Source organism: Nuphar pumila, chromosome 6, assembly GCF_984573655.1.
Source record: "Nuphar pumila chromosome 6, dmNupPumi1.hap1.1, whole genome shotgun sequence".
Classification (NCBI taxonomy): Eukaryota; Viridiplantae; Streptophyta; class Magnoliopsida; order Nymphaeales; family Nymphaeaceae; genus Nuphar; species Nuphar pumila.
Genome location: NC_143254.1, coordinates 111,464,272 through 111,480,026, shown reverse-complemented (window position 1 = coordinate 111,480,026; position 15,755 = coordinate 111,464,272). Strand labels below are relative to the sequence as shown.

The 15,755-nt window shown below is 39.0% G+C and overlaps 2 protein-coding genes and 1 long non-coding RNA gene across 3 annotated transcripts; all 3 read left to right on the top strand.

Moving 5' to 3' along the window:
• The first annotated feature begins 2,725 nt into the window (after positions 1-2,725).
• On the top strand, positions 2,726-3,310 carry LOC149835729 (uncharacterized). The gene has a single exon (XM_090010641.1). The coding sequence runs from the start codon at positions 2,728-2,730 to the stop codon at positions 3,142-3,144; it is 417 nt and encodes a 138-aa protein (XP_089866767.1). The 5' UTR covers positions 2,726-2,727; the 3' UTR covers positions 3,145-3,310.
• Positions 3,311-10,795: 7,485 nt separating this feature from the next.
• Positions 10,796-13,860, top strand: LOC149835728 (leucine-rich repeat receptor-like serine/threonine-protein kinase At2g14510). Its single transcript, XM_090010640.1, has 6 exons — positions 10,796-10,877; positions 11,266-11,806; positions 12,535-13,001; positions 13,205-13,340; positions 13,453-13,524; positions 13,777-13,860. Exons 1-6 carry the CDS (start codon positions 10,796-10,798, stop codon positions 13,847-13,849), a joined length of 1,371 nt encoding a protein of 456 aa, XP_089866766.1. The 3' UTR covers positions 13,850-13,860.
• A 69-nt stretch (positions 13,861-13,929) lies between these two features.
• On the top strand, positions 13,930-15,180 carry LOC149835727 (uncharacterized). The gene is made up of 3 exons (XR_016432646.1): positions 13,930-14,001; positions 14,638-14,709; positions 14,807-15,180. It is a non-coding gene; the product is annotated as an uncharacterized LOC149835727 (long non-coding RNA).
• Positions 15,181-15,755: the final 575 nt, after the last annotated feature.

Sequence of the window (15,755 nt, the reverse complement as noted above, 5' to 3'; positions counted from 1 at the left end):
CCTATATGTTTCTATATTCAAGGTCACAGACATCATCTCACGTGTATCATCTAATGAGTCATTCAACATTCATACATTCATCGGTCATATGCAAGCATTCAAGTATATAGAGAAGAGTGATAAGAAAACATAACATAGCATATCATGACAAAAATTCATGTACATTCATCAAGTTCATCATGCATATCATGTTTGATACAAGAGAGAAAATAAAACTATGGTGTGAATCATCTCTAAGATCCCTGGTTCTTTCCTCAGATCTACGGACAACACGTGGGTCCCTGCTCACTGCCCTATGGACTGATCTGCGTCCTGCAATGTCCTCGGTCAAAGACGATATCTCTAGTTAGTCTGCTCCGCTTCGTGGTTGTACCAGTGATCTCCCTTGAGAGGTGCTCGCTCAAGATGGAGGAAGCTAGATCCCATGAGTCTCTAACCTCTCCTAGTAGAATGCCATCAATGCATATAACTTCTTTGTCAGTGTCAGCTCCTGTAAGAGAATCGGCGATTGCTCACTATACTCCACACGTTTTCTTTTTTGCAAAAGGATTTTTGAAAAAGAAAGTCAGTGTTAGCATTTAAAAAAAAATATTGTGCTTTTGACAAAATGTGTCTATCATATAAATAAAATTGAGTCCATAAGCATAAATAAGGTATGATCTCTATATTACTGTGCTAAGGGCCAGAGGCCTACATTTTTTATTACAAAAAAAAAAGTGAGAAGACCAAGACAGAGAAGAAGTACCTCATGAGCCATGCAAGTTAGTCTGAAGCTGTAGCAGGTCTGCTTGGGCAGTTGTCTGACCCTCATCGAATGCTATGTCCCAAGCTTTTTGAGTCTCCACCAGAGCAGCCCTCAGCGTTGCCACACTGCACTTCCTCTAGTGCAGACTGGATCCCCTTTAAAAAAGCAGTCTGCTCAGACAAAGTATCCTCTAGACTCCAGATCGGCACCTCATGCATCTCTCTCTCCTCCTATCAACAAAGCAAAAGAAAAGAAAAGAAAATCAACTCAGATTGCAAGTATCAAGATAAGAAGCAAAAATAAGGAATTACAAAGGTAGTACCTCAAACTCTCGTCGGGGAGGCTGTAGATATGGAATCGAAGCAAAACGTCGGTGTTGTTCCTCCTCCTCTACTGCCTGCTCTCAAAGATAAACTAGTGACTCAACCGCAAAATCCTCACAAGAAAAGAAGTTAGCACCACCCTTTGCTTCCTGATCTCCCTCTGTCTGGAAACCACCAAAAGTGTCTGTTGCAGCCTGCTCAGAGACCTCCTCTCCTAGTCCTACCCAAGCTCCCTTTAGAACTAGCCTATTGCGAAGTGAGGCCAGCTGCACTGAAGAGTACCACCTTAGATACTCAGCATCATCCTCAGGCTCTCCAATCCTATCAAATAGGAACACATCAGGGGCACAGTCCAGAACAATAGCAGCCCCTAAGGACTCCACCCAAGAATGGTCCAAAGCATCGACTGACTATGCTCAGCCCATGCGATATCCTCCGCAACCACCATGCTGACAAGAATATGTACATACCCCTAGAGCTGAAAGTGTCAAAAGAAAAAGTCAAGAGCAGTCAGAGTCAAATAAGAAAAACAGATAAAAAATCAGAAAAGAAATGGACTCGTACTTCCAAAAGTAGGGCACGACTCATCAGGGCACCTACTATCTTCTTTAGCACGAACTTGCTGAAGTAGCAGCACGCACCCTGTAGCACTAGTCAAAGCGGTCTGACTCCTCCACGAAAGTAACGTACCAATTGGGCAGCCAAATGTAGTTCGACACATATGGGGTTCAACGATACACTTATATATATATATATATATATATAGTGTGTGTGTGTGTATAGTAGTGGCACAATCCTTAGGTGTGCAGCTACCTGCACAACCATAATGATCACAACAAAAAATATGAAAAATTTCTTTAAAAGCGAGCTTTTTTGCCTTTGGGCGATAAAAAATCTATCACTAAAGCCCCCAGCAGAAAACTTTAGTGACAGATTTTCAGCCGAGACCTTTAGAGGCGGTAAGAAACCGCCACTAAAGCCAAAAAAAGCCAGAAAAACTCTCTTTTAGTGAGTTTTTCTGCGCTTTTTGCGCTGGCCATCCATTAATGCCGCTATGGACAGCCAGTGGAGTCCGTCTGCTAGCTGCTCACCTAAGGGTTGCACAACTATCACTTTTTTTATATAGAGAGAGATGGTGTTATCAGTACCATATGTATTTGTTTGTTTGGGGATCTTCTGCATTTGGTTTAAGAAGTTAATTCAATTAATAACTGGATTTGGATTCTATTTGTGGTTTTTGATGCAAATCTTTATCCAAATATATGTAAAAATGCATACTATTAGCTTTTTTTATTAAGCCAGTGAGATCCGAATTCCGTACTAATACCATCCTTTTCCATCTCAGCCCGGATCCGATTAGATGGTGGTGGTTCACGAAAAGCTACAGCCTGACCGAGGGCTGTGATGTGCGAATGTGCACTTTGTTAATCTAGGAAGCATCACGGAGATAAAAATTGAGAAGAAAACGAGAAACCCACAAAAAAAGCAAGAACAAGTTCTTGGAATTTATGCCCTTTGAGAGAATCTCTCATCTGGATGGACGCTTGGTTTTCCACCGCCACAACCAAAATGCAAAATTCGCTATAAAAGCAAACCCGGCCGGCCAGTCATACACCACCCAACCTCCTAGGCCCTAGCAAAAAGGAAAGACGTTCTTCCATGGCGTGGTTCTCAAGGGAAAGGAAAGGCTCAGAGTGGCAGCGGGGATGGAAGGGCCAGTTCCTGGACTCCGTCTCTCCTCCCCCTCTTCCCCTCATCTTCATCCTCTGCATCACCATCCTCTTCCTGTCCCTCTCCAGCTACTCTGCCTACACGAGCCAGGTTCACCAGACCACGAACCTACTGAACCTCCTCCTCCTCCTCCTGCCTCTTCTCCTCATCGTCCTGGTTCGAACAGTGTCGGTGAACGGGAGGTTCGCCTTTCGACTGCCATATCATTGGGAGCGCGAGTCCATCCACCGGGCCGGGAGTTCCCCGTGGGGCGTGGCTCTGGTGCTACTGCTGCTGCTGCTCATGGTCTCGTACCAGTCATCCTTTCATTCCAAGTGGTACAGGCCTCTTTGGAGACGAGACTGAAAAGTATCCTCCACTCCAGTCGTCGGCCGACTATGCCACGCATCTGGTGGGTTTTGGGATGTGTGGCCTCCTGTTGATTTGAACGGGATCACTGGATCTGCGTTCTCCGTTTATTACGGTGGTTGCTCCACCCATCTGTCTTTGTGCCTCCTAGTTGTACATATTTGAACAATTCATCAAACAAGAATAAGATGTAAGGCTCACGATTTACTTGTATATAGCATGGTTTAGATTGGACGATCCCTTGGATATAGCTACATTGATTGCAGCTATTTATTTTTGAAAAAATAATAGGAAACCGATTATAAGCACTTTTGACATTCAATCAAAATTCACTAAATCAATAAATTGGCCATAACGATCATATTTGTAGCTTCCATCTGTTTAAATATGGCCAGTGGAAGGTAACAAAGTCTGACTTGTTCACATTTAGGTTGTAGTATGTTTGCATTTGGCACACAAAGCCTTTCCTCTGGCGCTGGAGTTGTCACAGACCGCTAACTCTGTTCATGGATAGATGAGGTGTTCATTAACCATTATCTTGATTTGGTCATTTGGACCATTAACCTTGAATAACTGCTGAGAACCATATTCTATATAATATGAGAAAACTAATCAAAGTGATGTTTAAAAGTTCAGATGATCAGGAGGAATACAGGAAAGGAAGCTATTCTATTGCCTGCTTACAAGACTCAAAAAGCAATATATTCCATGACCTCTCTCACGTAATCGAGTATACGTGGGGAGAGAGAGAGAGAGAGAGAGAGAGAGAGAGAGAGAGAGATGCGCCTTAAGGTTTTAATCTATTTGTGTTAATCAGGCTTTGCTTCAACAGTCAAGAAGGACAATGGAGAAAGCTGGCTAGGAAGCTATAAAATTGAGCAGAGGATGTTGTCCGGAGGCAATTTAGTTGAAAGTTGAATTAAAAAGGTAGAGCTTCACTAGATAAAAATGAAATAAGCATGTGGTAGCATAAGGGGACAGGGAAGGCAAACAAAAGTGTTGATAGCTCGCTTCGTCAAGCAGCATTGACATTATGTGCATGTTGAAAATTACAATGGAGATGTTAATAAATAAGCCTTAGGGCGTGACACGTGCAGGCACTGGTTAAGGGGCTTAGTTTCAATGGACTTGGTTAAGTAAGTCTATGTTTAGTTCAAACAAATCCTGAAAGAAAATATGGTTCTCTCAAACGGCTCCACAGAAAAATATGAAATTTTAAAAGTATGTTCTAGACACGTTCAACTAGATCCTCATCAAAATTCAAGTCTAAATTACATGGGGTTGTGGAGATATAGGCTCTCAAAGTGACGTCAGGTTTTCTAGGTTTACTTATTCTTGTGTGATTTGACTCTGACATGGTTAAATAAAAAATTAAATTTTCATTACTAGAATATCATAAAATCATGAAATTTTAGAAATAGAAATAAGATATGTGAAAGAGTTTAGGGTTTAAATTTAAACCCTAGATTTCACACAAAGATGAATAACTACAACAATGCATGCTTTCAACACAGATATAATCATGAAAATAATTACATAATTATAAAGTGAGCTTACTCAACTAATGCATTATTTCTCTTGTTTAAAAACCCTACCGAGTACACAAAGGGCAAACCATAACCCAATCTATACCACTCAGGTTTATCATGGTATGTATTTATGTATTTTAATTGAACCGAGTGTCTGACTAAGTCAGAATCATACTAGGTGCGGTCTAAAGTTGAACAAAGCTCTCACCAACAGTGCCTAAAAAAAGATCGATCCTACAACTCTGCAGAGTTAGGGACATACCACCTAGGACAAATTGTTAATCCGACCTGCTAACTCCATAGACTGAAAACCAAGTGAGACCTTCTGCTCATAAAAACTATAGTAGTGTCCACGCAAGTTATACCACCTACCCTCTCTAAGGCAAACATAAGATCTATGATCACACGAGTTTGACAGCCTATGCCCAAAACTGCTAAGTGTAGTTCATGATCTTGCAATTTTGATAGCCAATGCCTAAAAATCACAAAGTGTAGGGTTATCCTTATTAAGGCCATAGGTCAATGCAACATTATTCGTCTAGACAATTCACCCCAATCAATATGTTCTTGGATCCCTTTCAGAACCCATGCTCAATATGCAATTATGAGTCAATCATGTGCATACATAAGATTTTCATAGTCTCATGCACAACACCGCATGGCATACTTTATTTGCATTATATACACATTCACATTATATCATGTTGCACTATATCCTTAGCATAAACATGTCATACACTGCATGCAAACATTACATATCAACATAATATGGTCACATGCTATACAATACAACACTATATGCATTTATAATCTCATATGCATCTCATAAATACATGTTGTAAGTCACATCATCAAATTGCATATCATGTCCTCATACAAACATATAAACATTATTAGAACCACACACTGAACTCTAATAGGTAGTGTGTTCATCTGGTTTAGTTTTGAAACCAATTCATGTCCAACTGGTTCACTTTCGGAACCATGACATGTATGCAAACAAGAGTTCCAATTTTGGATCTGCATGAACAAAATTTATCAATCGGTGTAAATTATGGCATGGCCATAATACAATGAAATAAAATTTAATTTTTTTGAGTAGCTGCACATATGTGTTAGCTATTTACAGCCAAAAAACTGGGCCCAATTAGATTTTGGATTACGCAGAAATAAATATTTTACTAAAACTGGTTTTTCATTCCCTAAACAAACTTGTCTGGTTTAGCTTACTGAAGAATCTTCAATTCTCGAATTTACAAAATGAGATAAATTCTATAAAATTTACTATAGTTAGATAAATGTGTCTCACAATCTCTTATAGAAATCTCTAAACTCCATCTCAATTATAGATTAAAATTCACGTACCACAGTCTATTCTTGTTCTTGGACAAACAATGTTTTAGACATTTCAGATTCTGAAAAAAAAATTCATGAATTTTAATTCACAGACCATAATGAATTTGTTCACCAAAGTTTTACCATGTCTTCGTCAAAATATAAACTAACATTGATAACAAATTTAGTCATAAACATAGAGCAAATTAGGAGAAATAAAATTACCAAACCCTTGCAGTCATTACAGATTTTCTGTGAGGACAAAATTTCTGTTCTGACTTACAGAGGTCGTATCTCTTAATCTTGACCTCAAACAAACCCAAATTTTTTTGGAACTTCCTCTATGTGTCTAGAACATCCCTTTAAAACTTAAGAATTTTTTAGTTTACCATTTTGGAGAACGATAAAGTTCTTAAAAAATGGTGGAAACAAAAATAATAGGACAACATGCATTTAACATCAATACCTCATTTATTTCATGTTCTTCATAAAATAAACACATAAACATGCTTTTACATGGTTTTATTCAACATAAACTCATTATCAACATACTTATTAATCTCAAATCTAACATGAATAATATTCAAATCATGTTGTACATGAAATTTAACACAACATTTGTAACCTCAATAAAAATTGTTTTTATAAAAGAGGGCTCAAGATCTGTTTCTATAACTAGGGTTTTTATTTTTCCTTTTGAATATTAAATTAATTATGTACCACAAATATTGACTTTAACAAGGTTCTAACATCATATATGCTGATCATATTAAATAAAACACTCATCATGAATCTTGAGCCATTAAATATAATTTTCACAACAAATAGCATAAGTTATAGGGTTTCTCCGAAATCATTTTTGTCATACACCTGTTTGGAGTTCTGTAAAACCTCCAAAACCATAGGATATTAGTCCAAGCATGAATCTAGGTCTGATATCATATTAAAATATGTATCTAAAGTTTTATCCAGCATGCACAAACACCTTGGCACTATACACACACAAAGCCGAGGTGCACCTACTTCGAAAATCGGCTAGAATAGGAAAACCCTGAAAATCATTAGATGTTGGTTGGCTTCACTACCACCTTGTCTACCTTCCTCAAGCTGCAACTTCAATGGAAGCACCATCACATGCCAAAGAGGTCTCTCCTAGGGGGTGTGCGTGACGAGGCGGAAAGCATAAATAAACACTAAAAATTTAAAGGAAATAACTAACATAAAAGAAGGAGAGAAAGTGAGGAAGAGAGAGGGATGCGAGAGGGGCGTGTGAAGGGGTCTATTTATAGGCCCTCCCCCCACCTTGGGTAGAGTCACTTCTCTCAAAGAGTCCTCTCTCTTAAAATCGTGTTGGACGAGAGAGTGCAAAATTTTCCAAAAGATTCCCCATGAAACTTCAACTAAGACTTCTTTTCTAAGGTGAACTTCTAATTGATTTAGGATTGTCTAATCCACATGGGCTTTCAAACTTTTTATGAAACCTTATATATATATATATATATATATTTTAATTCTTTAGTTTATTTAATAAATTAAATATCAAAGAGAAAGGTGGGGACTTCCCACACCTTGGGACTTCTAATGGTTTGAGTCCATTCCATATGGACTTTCATAAACTAGGAGGGGCCCACATAAGGGGTGTCTCACACTAAGGTCCATTTCACATTAAATAATTTTAAATTAAACTCTTAATTTAAGAGTCCAAATCTAATGTACTAAATTAAACCCAGATTGGAGCCAAACATTAAAAATTGAGACCCATACACAATATTATCCGTGATCTATAAACAAATTCTAATTTTAAATTCACATGATATTGGATATAAAAATACATCTTTATTTATTTAATATTAAAGAAAAAATCTCAAGTGTTACAACCTTGGCACCCCCACCAGCCTTAAAAGCCCCCCTAGAACTCATATAGCCCCTTTAAGCTTTCTCTAAATGTGTGGCATGAGAAAATCAAATGGGGTTTGGGAGAATGAACTCTTCTTTATGTGAGTCCAAGTAGGTTCAACTAAGGTAGCTTAGGTAGATCTATGTTTAGGTTTTATTTATTTAATTTGCTTTGTACTATGTTTTGGCTTTAAAAGCCCTCTTTAGGCCTATATATAGAGACATTGTAATTGGTTTAAGTAATGAAGTAAGAAATAAATTAACTTGTCTCTCATTCCACTCTCTCAAATTTGTTCCTCAGTTGAGTGATTTTCTCTCTCTAGCTCGAGTCCCTCACTCTTGACTCGATTCTTCTTCTCTCTCTATCGAGTTCTTACCTCCTGACTCATATTTATCTTTTTATCTATGACTAGTCCCTACTCTCAATTGGCGTGGTTGATCTCTTGTAGCCAACTCATTTCAGTGGACCAAGGATGCTGCCAAGGTTTATCTCAATTTGGTGGTTCCAACTCCAACTTTATGGTGTTTTCAGCTTTTCAAGCCAATTTTGTGGAGCCCAGACCTTTTCAAGCTGACCTAAACTCTGTAGCTGACTTAAGACAACTCAACCTAAGTTAAGTTGAACCAACTCTTTTCAATAACCCAAACTCAGCCTAGAACCAAACAGACCCAAAGCTGCTTAAACCTGAAAACCCTGATAAACTCTAAAATTAGCCTAACTTCTCAAAATCACTTAGCCCAAACATGGTATGAAATTTGGACCCAACCTACTTTAAGATATCTAGTTTGAAGCTCCTCTCAAAAGTTCCGATTTATTAATATCTATTGATTTTACAATTCGAGTGTCTGTCTTAAAACCCAATTTGACCTGTCTTCACTGTCCATCTTATTCCAAAAATTGTATCGTTGTGTCACCTATTTTTTTTACATAATTTGTAGAAAGAGTTTAAAATATTATTTTTATATTTTTTCTAGTGTGTCTTTTGCTATTCTAAACTTAGCTTGATTCAGTTAGATTTGGTTCAGAATCGGAATAGCTGATTTTTTGAATCCTTTAAAAATCGATTAAGGGTTCAATAGGATTCTGACGCCGTTGGTTACGTGTAGGGGTGACAAAATCTGACCCGACCCACCAACCCGCTTCTTAGTTGGGTTAGGGTTTGGCTTAAACGGGTTCGTGTCATAAACGGCTCGACCCGCCTAACCCATTTATTAAGCGGGTCATGTTCGTGTTAGGGGTATGCCAACCCGCCAACCCGTTTGACCCGTTTAATAAACGGGTTAGGCTAGCGGGTCAACCCGTTTACACGAACCCGCAACCCGTTTATATATATATATATATATATATATATATATATATATATATATATATATATATATATATATATATATATATATATATTAGGTTAGGGTTAGTAGTAGTGTCGTAAGATCTATTTATTGCTAATAATTATTAATAAAGTATTTACGGGGCAACATGGGTTGCTTTATGGGGCAATGTGAGTGTACGGGAGGACGTCTTAAAGTATTTACGGGGCAACGTGGGTTGCTTTATGGGGCAATGTGAGAGTACGAGAGGACATCTTATTTTATTAATTGATTTTAAATACCTAGAAAAAAAAGAAATTAAATTCATTGGGATTGCTTCAATGCCAGGCACGTAGCGTTAATAAATTTTAAAATGAAAAATGGTGATTTTATCACATAGTGGGTCAGGAACATTGAATCCAAACCGATTTCCGAGGCCTTTCGGTGGAGGATGAGCTTCTCGACTGCTTTCTTCTCGTGGGGAGTTGTCCATTTATCGAGACGTGGGGCTCGCATCGATGTGCATTCGTCGTTGTTGATCCTGTCCCGCATGGTGGCGGTGGTCCTCCGGTAGAGGCAGAGCTCGCCGCTGGCATCTTCGGTGAACCTGTAGATGGCGTCAAATAGAGCCGAGGAGAAGGATGGGTTTCTCGGGAATGTTCCCTCTTTCGTTTTCGACCTCCATCTTTCCATCCTTTCGTGTAATTATTATACCTAGAGAGATAGAGAGAGAGAGAGAGAGAGAGAGAGAGATGGCGATGGTGGTGTTGGTCAGTTGAAAAAGACTCAAAAGCTACAGAGAGGTGTTAACAGTAAGACAGGGAGACATCTTGACGTCTTAAGATGAGGAGAAAGAGAGAAAGAGAGAGAGCAAAGGGTTATGCCAGCGAGAGAGGCACAATCAATGCCTGCTGCAAAAAACAGAGGATGGCAGCAGAGAGAGAGAGAGGTCACTCCTTCGTCCTTTTTAGCTTTGAGTATGGTCGTATTTTTTCTTGGTAATTTTTGAAGCATGCACTTAAGTTTTCAGCATATTTAAAGAAGGTGACCCGTTTAATAAACTGATTAACCGTGTCGTGTCAGGTTACCCATTTAATAAATGAGTCGTGTTCGTGTTGAGGTATTCTGACCCGGCCAACCCGACCCGATTGCCACCCCTAATTACGAGGCCCAACTGTTCATGCCCAAATTTGAGAACAAATATTTTCAAGAAGGAAATCGTGTAGCACAGTTTCTTGTCCTCGCTGCCGGTGGACTGCGTCATGTATTTTGTTATATTTTTTAACTATACGGAAAAACCCCGAGTTGCGACAACACGTCTTTGTGGACATGGAACGCGCATTGACAGGCCGGCAACGCTATATGGGAGAGCTTTCTGTTCATAGAGAAAAGTATAAAACCCCAACTCCATCATCTCTTCGTCTTGCTGACCTCGATCTTCGCTACTTCCTCTGGATTCACGCCTTTTACGGCGTCAAAGTTGGAAGCCAAAGAAACAAAACCAAACTTGCTAATCGTCTTGCGCATTCTTTTCTCTCTCTCTGGTGTTCATGCTGCATCGATTGATTGTTTGGTTCGCCATGAGGTCCCTTTTCCTCTTTCTTTTATTATGGCCCATCAACATACTTCTTCCACTCTGTGATGCTATTCCAGGTCCCAGAGGTAAGCATTCTACCACCGCCATCGTGGTTAATTCTGTTTCTCTCAGTTCTCCGCAATCAAAGATCCAGATGACATGAGAGAATCATTAGTCTTCACGCAAGATATAGTACACATGACAAATGCAACAAAATAGGATCATCATGTTAAACTTGCATTGATATAAACGAATTCTTCATCCTGCACATGATCAAGATTCAAGATAATGTCTCTGGATTATTCTTTCAAAAGAAAAAATGTCTCTGGATTGTGCAGTGGGCAAGTAAAAAGAAAAAAAAAAGTGATCATCCTTTTCATCGTCCCACCATCATATATAATCCATCATAACATGTTGAGATGGACCAAATCCAACATTTTGATCATTATTATGCCCACCATCGTCATGATGCAGGTTTGCTCATAGATTGCGGGGCATCACAGGAAACAACAGTGGGAGATTTGAAATGGGTGCCAGATGACGGTTTCATAAGTGTGGGGAACAAGACCGCACTCCGGACGCCAAACGTGCTGCCTACCCTGAGCTCTGTGCGGTTCTTCCCCGAGAGTTCTGCAAGAAAATATTGCTACACGCTTCCTGTGGTTAGAGGGGCGAGATATCTGGTGAGAACTACGTATTTCTATGGCAATTTCGACGGTAATGGAAAACCACCGGTTTTTTATCAAATCATTGAAGGCACAATATGGAGCATCGTGAACACGACGATAGATTATTCGCGAGGCCTTTCGACTTTCTACGAGATAATCATAGGTGCCACCGGAAAGACGCTGAGCGTGTGCCTGGCAAGAAATCAGCAGACAGTCTCTAGTCCTTTCATTTCTGCTCTGGAGTTGGAGAATTTGGAGAGTTCCATGTATAATTCCACCGATTTCTCAAAGCATGCGCTAGCCACCGTTGCCCGCCATAATTTTGGTCGCAGTGGAGATATGATCAGGTAATTTTCTTCTCATCATTTGATCTTCTCCATCATTCCAAATGGCTAGAGATTTTTTAATTTGAACTTTTGAGGACCTGTTGATATCATAAAATCTCTACTTAATGAAATAGAAGGGATGCTCTGTGGTTGCTCTACTCATCGGAAATGATGATCACTTCTAGTAGGTTTTTTGTTAACATCACGTTTCATTTCATCTTATATCATTATGGACTACATAAAATGGATGGCATGTACTTTTTACTTCTTCCCCGGAAGATCCTTTGAAGTAGCAGAAGTTTAATTACAGCCAAGCTACAAATACTAGCTTTTTCATTAATCTTCACCTTTTTCACGATTCCTATCTCCCTAAATTGATTAAAAACATAGTTCTTAACAAAGAAGCATTGGAAATCACAACCCAAATGGTCTGAGCTCTTTTACTAGTAAGAACTAAATTTGAACTCAAAGGGAAAAATCAGTACAGGCTCCTTGGTGAAGGCAGCTTGAGCAGGACGTAAGTTCCTGCTGGAGTCAAGCTCATCAGCACCTGCTTGGATTTACTTTCTGGACTTACTAAATCACCCTTGAGTTTCTGCAAAACTTTGTGCTAGCACTAATACCATTCAGAAGTCTGTGTCTAAAAGCGTTTTCGTCCTGTTTCAAATCATTTACCATCAATAAAATTTGTCATTGTTACCATGTTCTACCTAGTGACTCACTGTACGGATAAATTGGAATTAAACTAGCTTTCCAGATGATCCATTCAACCGCTACTGGCAGTCATTCACGGACAACCACCCAGCAGTCACATCCAAATCCAATGTCTCAGTGATGGACTTCTGGAATAAACCGCCTGCACGAGTCTTCGAGACCGCACTAACAACAGAGCAGGCGAATGAAGTCCTACAACTTCAATGGCCAACAACAGCCTTGCCATCTTCCAACTATTACATTGCTTTGTATTTCCAGGACAACATGACACCTGCACCAAACCATTGGAGGACTTTCAGTATCAGTGTCAATGGCAAAAATTTCTATTCAAATCTTAATGTTTCCACTTCTGGGGTGGTTGTTTATGCAAACCATTGGCCATTGTCTGGCCTAACTCAGATCACACTGACTCCTGCTTCTGGGTCAAAAGTTGGACCACTTATCAATGCTGGAGAAGTTTTCCAGATAAGGGAATTGGGTGGAAGAACTGTCACTAGAGATGGTACGTTGCCCCAATCCCTTTAAAACAAGTATAAGATATATACTTCAATGTTTCAGTTACACTTTAGCATTCTTATGCAAAAAGTGCTAACTAATGATCAGATTACTGCAGTTATGTTCATTTTTTCATGTATTTTTAGAGAATTGATATACAATCCAATTTTTTTTTTCATTGTTGTGCTTCTTTCTTTTGGAATGATACAGTCACTGCCATGAGATATTTAGCAAGAGGTCTGACTAATCCACCGTCTGACTGGAGCGGAGATCCCTGCTTACCCAAAGGGAATTCTTGGACAGGAGTCTCCTGTTCTGAGGGAAATATTGTCCGTGTGGTTTCTCTGTGAGTTCTCATTGTGAAGCAAGCTGCATTTCAAGTTCTAGTCAACTTATCTCTACTGTTCTTCATAAGAACCAAGAATGTATTAATTGTTCCATAATTCCATTTGTTTTAGGAATTTGACCAACTTTGGGCTTTCAGGAGTTCTACACCCCGCCGTCTTCAATCTGACCGCACTAACTAACATGTATGCAGATCTATCCAATATAGCCAGCGCTAGCAATTCAAATAGAGTTCCTTGATTCTGGACAACCAACATTCCACTTGCCAAGTCATTTGAATCCTCAACTTGGGGCAACTCCCAGCCCATGGATTCTCTTGACTTGGAGTCAAGTCAGGTTAATTTGCCTGGCTCCGGAACATGGACTAAGTTTTCAAACGATTCCTTAAAATTTGCATGCACTTGACCACCTAATGCTCATTTGTGAAATGACTGCAGCTGGCTTGGAGGTAACAGGCTGTCAGGACCTATCCCGGATCTAAAATCCTTGAAAGCGCTTGTCTCTCTGTAAGTTTTTATTGCAGCAGCTGCTGCTGCTTCCTGTTTTATGAAAAAGCAATTAATAATTTATACTGTCAACTGCGTGATCAGACATTTGGAGAACAACCAATTTAGCGATCAGATTCCTAGCTCGATGGGAGATCTGGACAGCCTACGTGAACTGTAAGTCAGTAAACACATGATTTTAAGAAGAAAATAATGTTATCAAGATTTATTTCAGGCTTACAATTGTCACGGGCTTATTTGGAAGCACCGTGCGGCACCTGGTGATGACATGGCGGGCTGGAACACGATTATAGCCTGTAAAAATTAGGACTATCCTTATGTTGATATACGGTTGATCTGAACCTCCAAGACCCATGCTAAAGTTCATAATCCCCAGACCGACTCTAGCAGTCGCCACCTTCTAGCTCCCAAAATGTGAACTCGTACCATGGCTCTTTTCTCGTAACCACTGTCTGTTGTTTCACTTAGCTAACAAATTAAATTTTTATGCTTTATAGTGCATTCTCCTCTCCTTTTTTGCTAGTCTGAATCACAATATTCATGACTCCTTATAATCATCTAGTCCTGATCCTATCCTTGAACCAGACAGGTCTGACTTTGTAATTAGACCTCTTTTCGGTGCTGCAAGGTTTCTTGTACCTACAATCAGAGAGCTGTCATCAGACCCTACCTTTTGATGTGAATGAAATTCAATTGTTACTTTATGAACTGGTGCTTTAAGAATGAGCTTCCAACAAATTAAATGTTCACTTCCATCTTGTGTTACATTTCACAAGTGATCATTTTCCACAGGTTCCTACAAAACAACAATTTAAGTGGCCGAGTTCCCAATAGTTTGTTGAGAAGAAGAGGGCTGAACTTTCAGTAAGTCACATTGTTTTTTTTTCATTCTGGGAACTCCCTACTTTTTCCTTCCTTTTCTGTCCTGCTCCTAATGCTTATAAACACTACTGCATTTCAGGTTAACTCCTGGGAATCATTTTGAAGGAATGTGATGTATACCAAGTGTGATCTTTATCACAAGGGAAAGATGGTTGATCATCAAGAAAAAATGGGATTAAATGTAGGATTCATAAACACAACATTATGAGGGTGACCATGTGAAAGTGGAGTAATCATCAGCATTGAGGAACTCATCTAGCTGGGCAACCTTTCCTTGTTCAATTTAAATAAAAGGATTTTATAATTCATGATTCAATACCATGTATACTTCTCTAAAGAACCTTAGTTCATATTGTAATTATCTATATACATTATGGCTCAAACACCAGTAGTTGTTTCTGTCCATACTCTTTTCAGAGGCATGAAAATGTAAAAAAGGAAAAGAGAGTGAGTTGCTTGTCAATGTTTTTAGCGACAATTAGTCAATGAAGCAGTTCAGAATTATCCGGAATGACAAAAACGGTAAAACAAAAAACTATGTCAAACGGTAAAACAAAAAAGCTCTTGTTTTTGAGTTTTTTTTTTTCTTTACAGAATATGTTATCATCATTACGAAATTGTGAGAAGTTAATTTGTAATTGGATCTGGACTTAATTGGGATCCAGAATCCAAAATGGTGCGCCTCAAGTAGGTCGGCCACTCATGTAGCCAAAATTAGATGGTCATCAAATGCAGGTGATAGCAAAAATAGAGGGGGGTCTAGGAGGTCGGTACATTGAGGTCTCTCTGGAATCCTCTCATTCCATTTTTAGTAAGTGTTACATTGCACAACCGTTTGTTCATGCATATTCTAATAACATACACAATTAATTTTGGGACCCACAGCCGTTGGTGCATTCTAGCAATACTATTCATTTTGGGACGTTACATGCCTTTGAAAATGGTTTTTTTATAATTTTTGTATTGAGTTTTTTGTCATTTGCTTAAAAATATTTTTTTAGCATAAAAAAAGTAATGGCAAATCTATC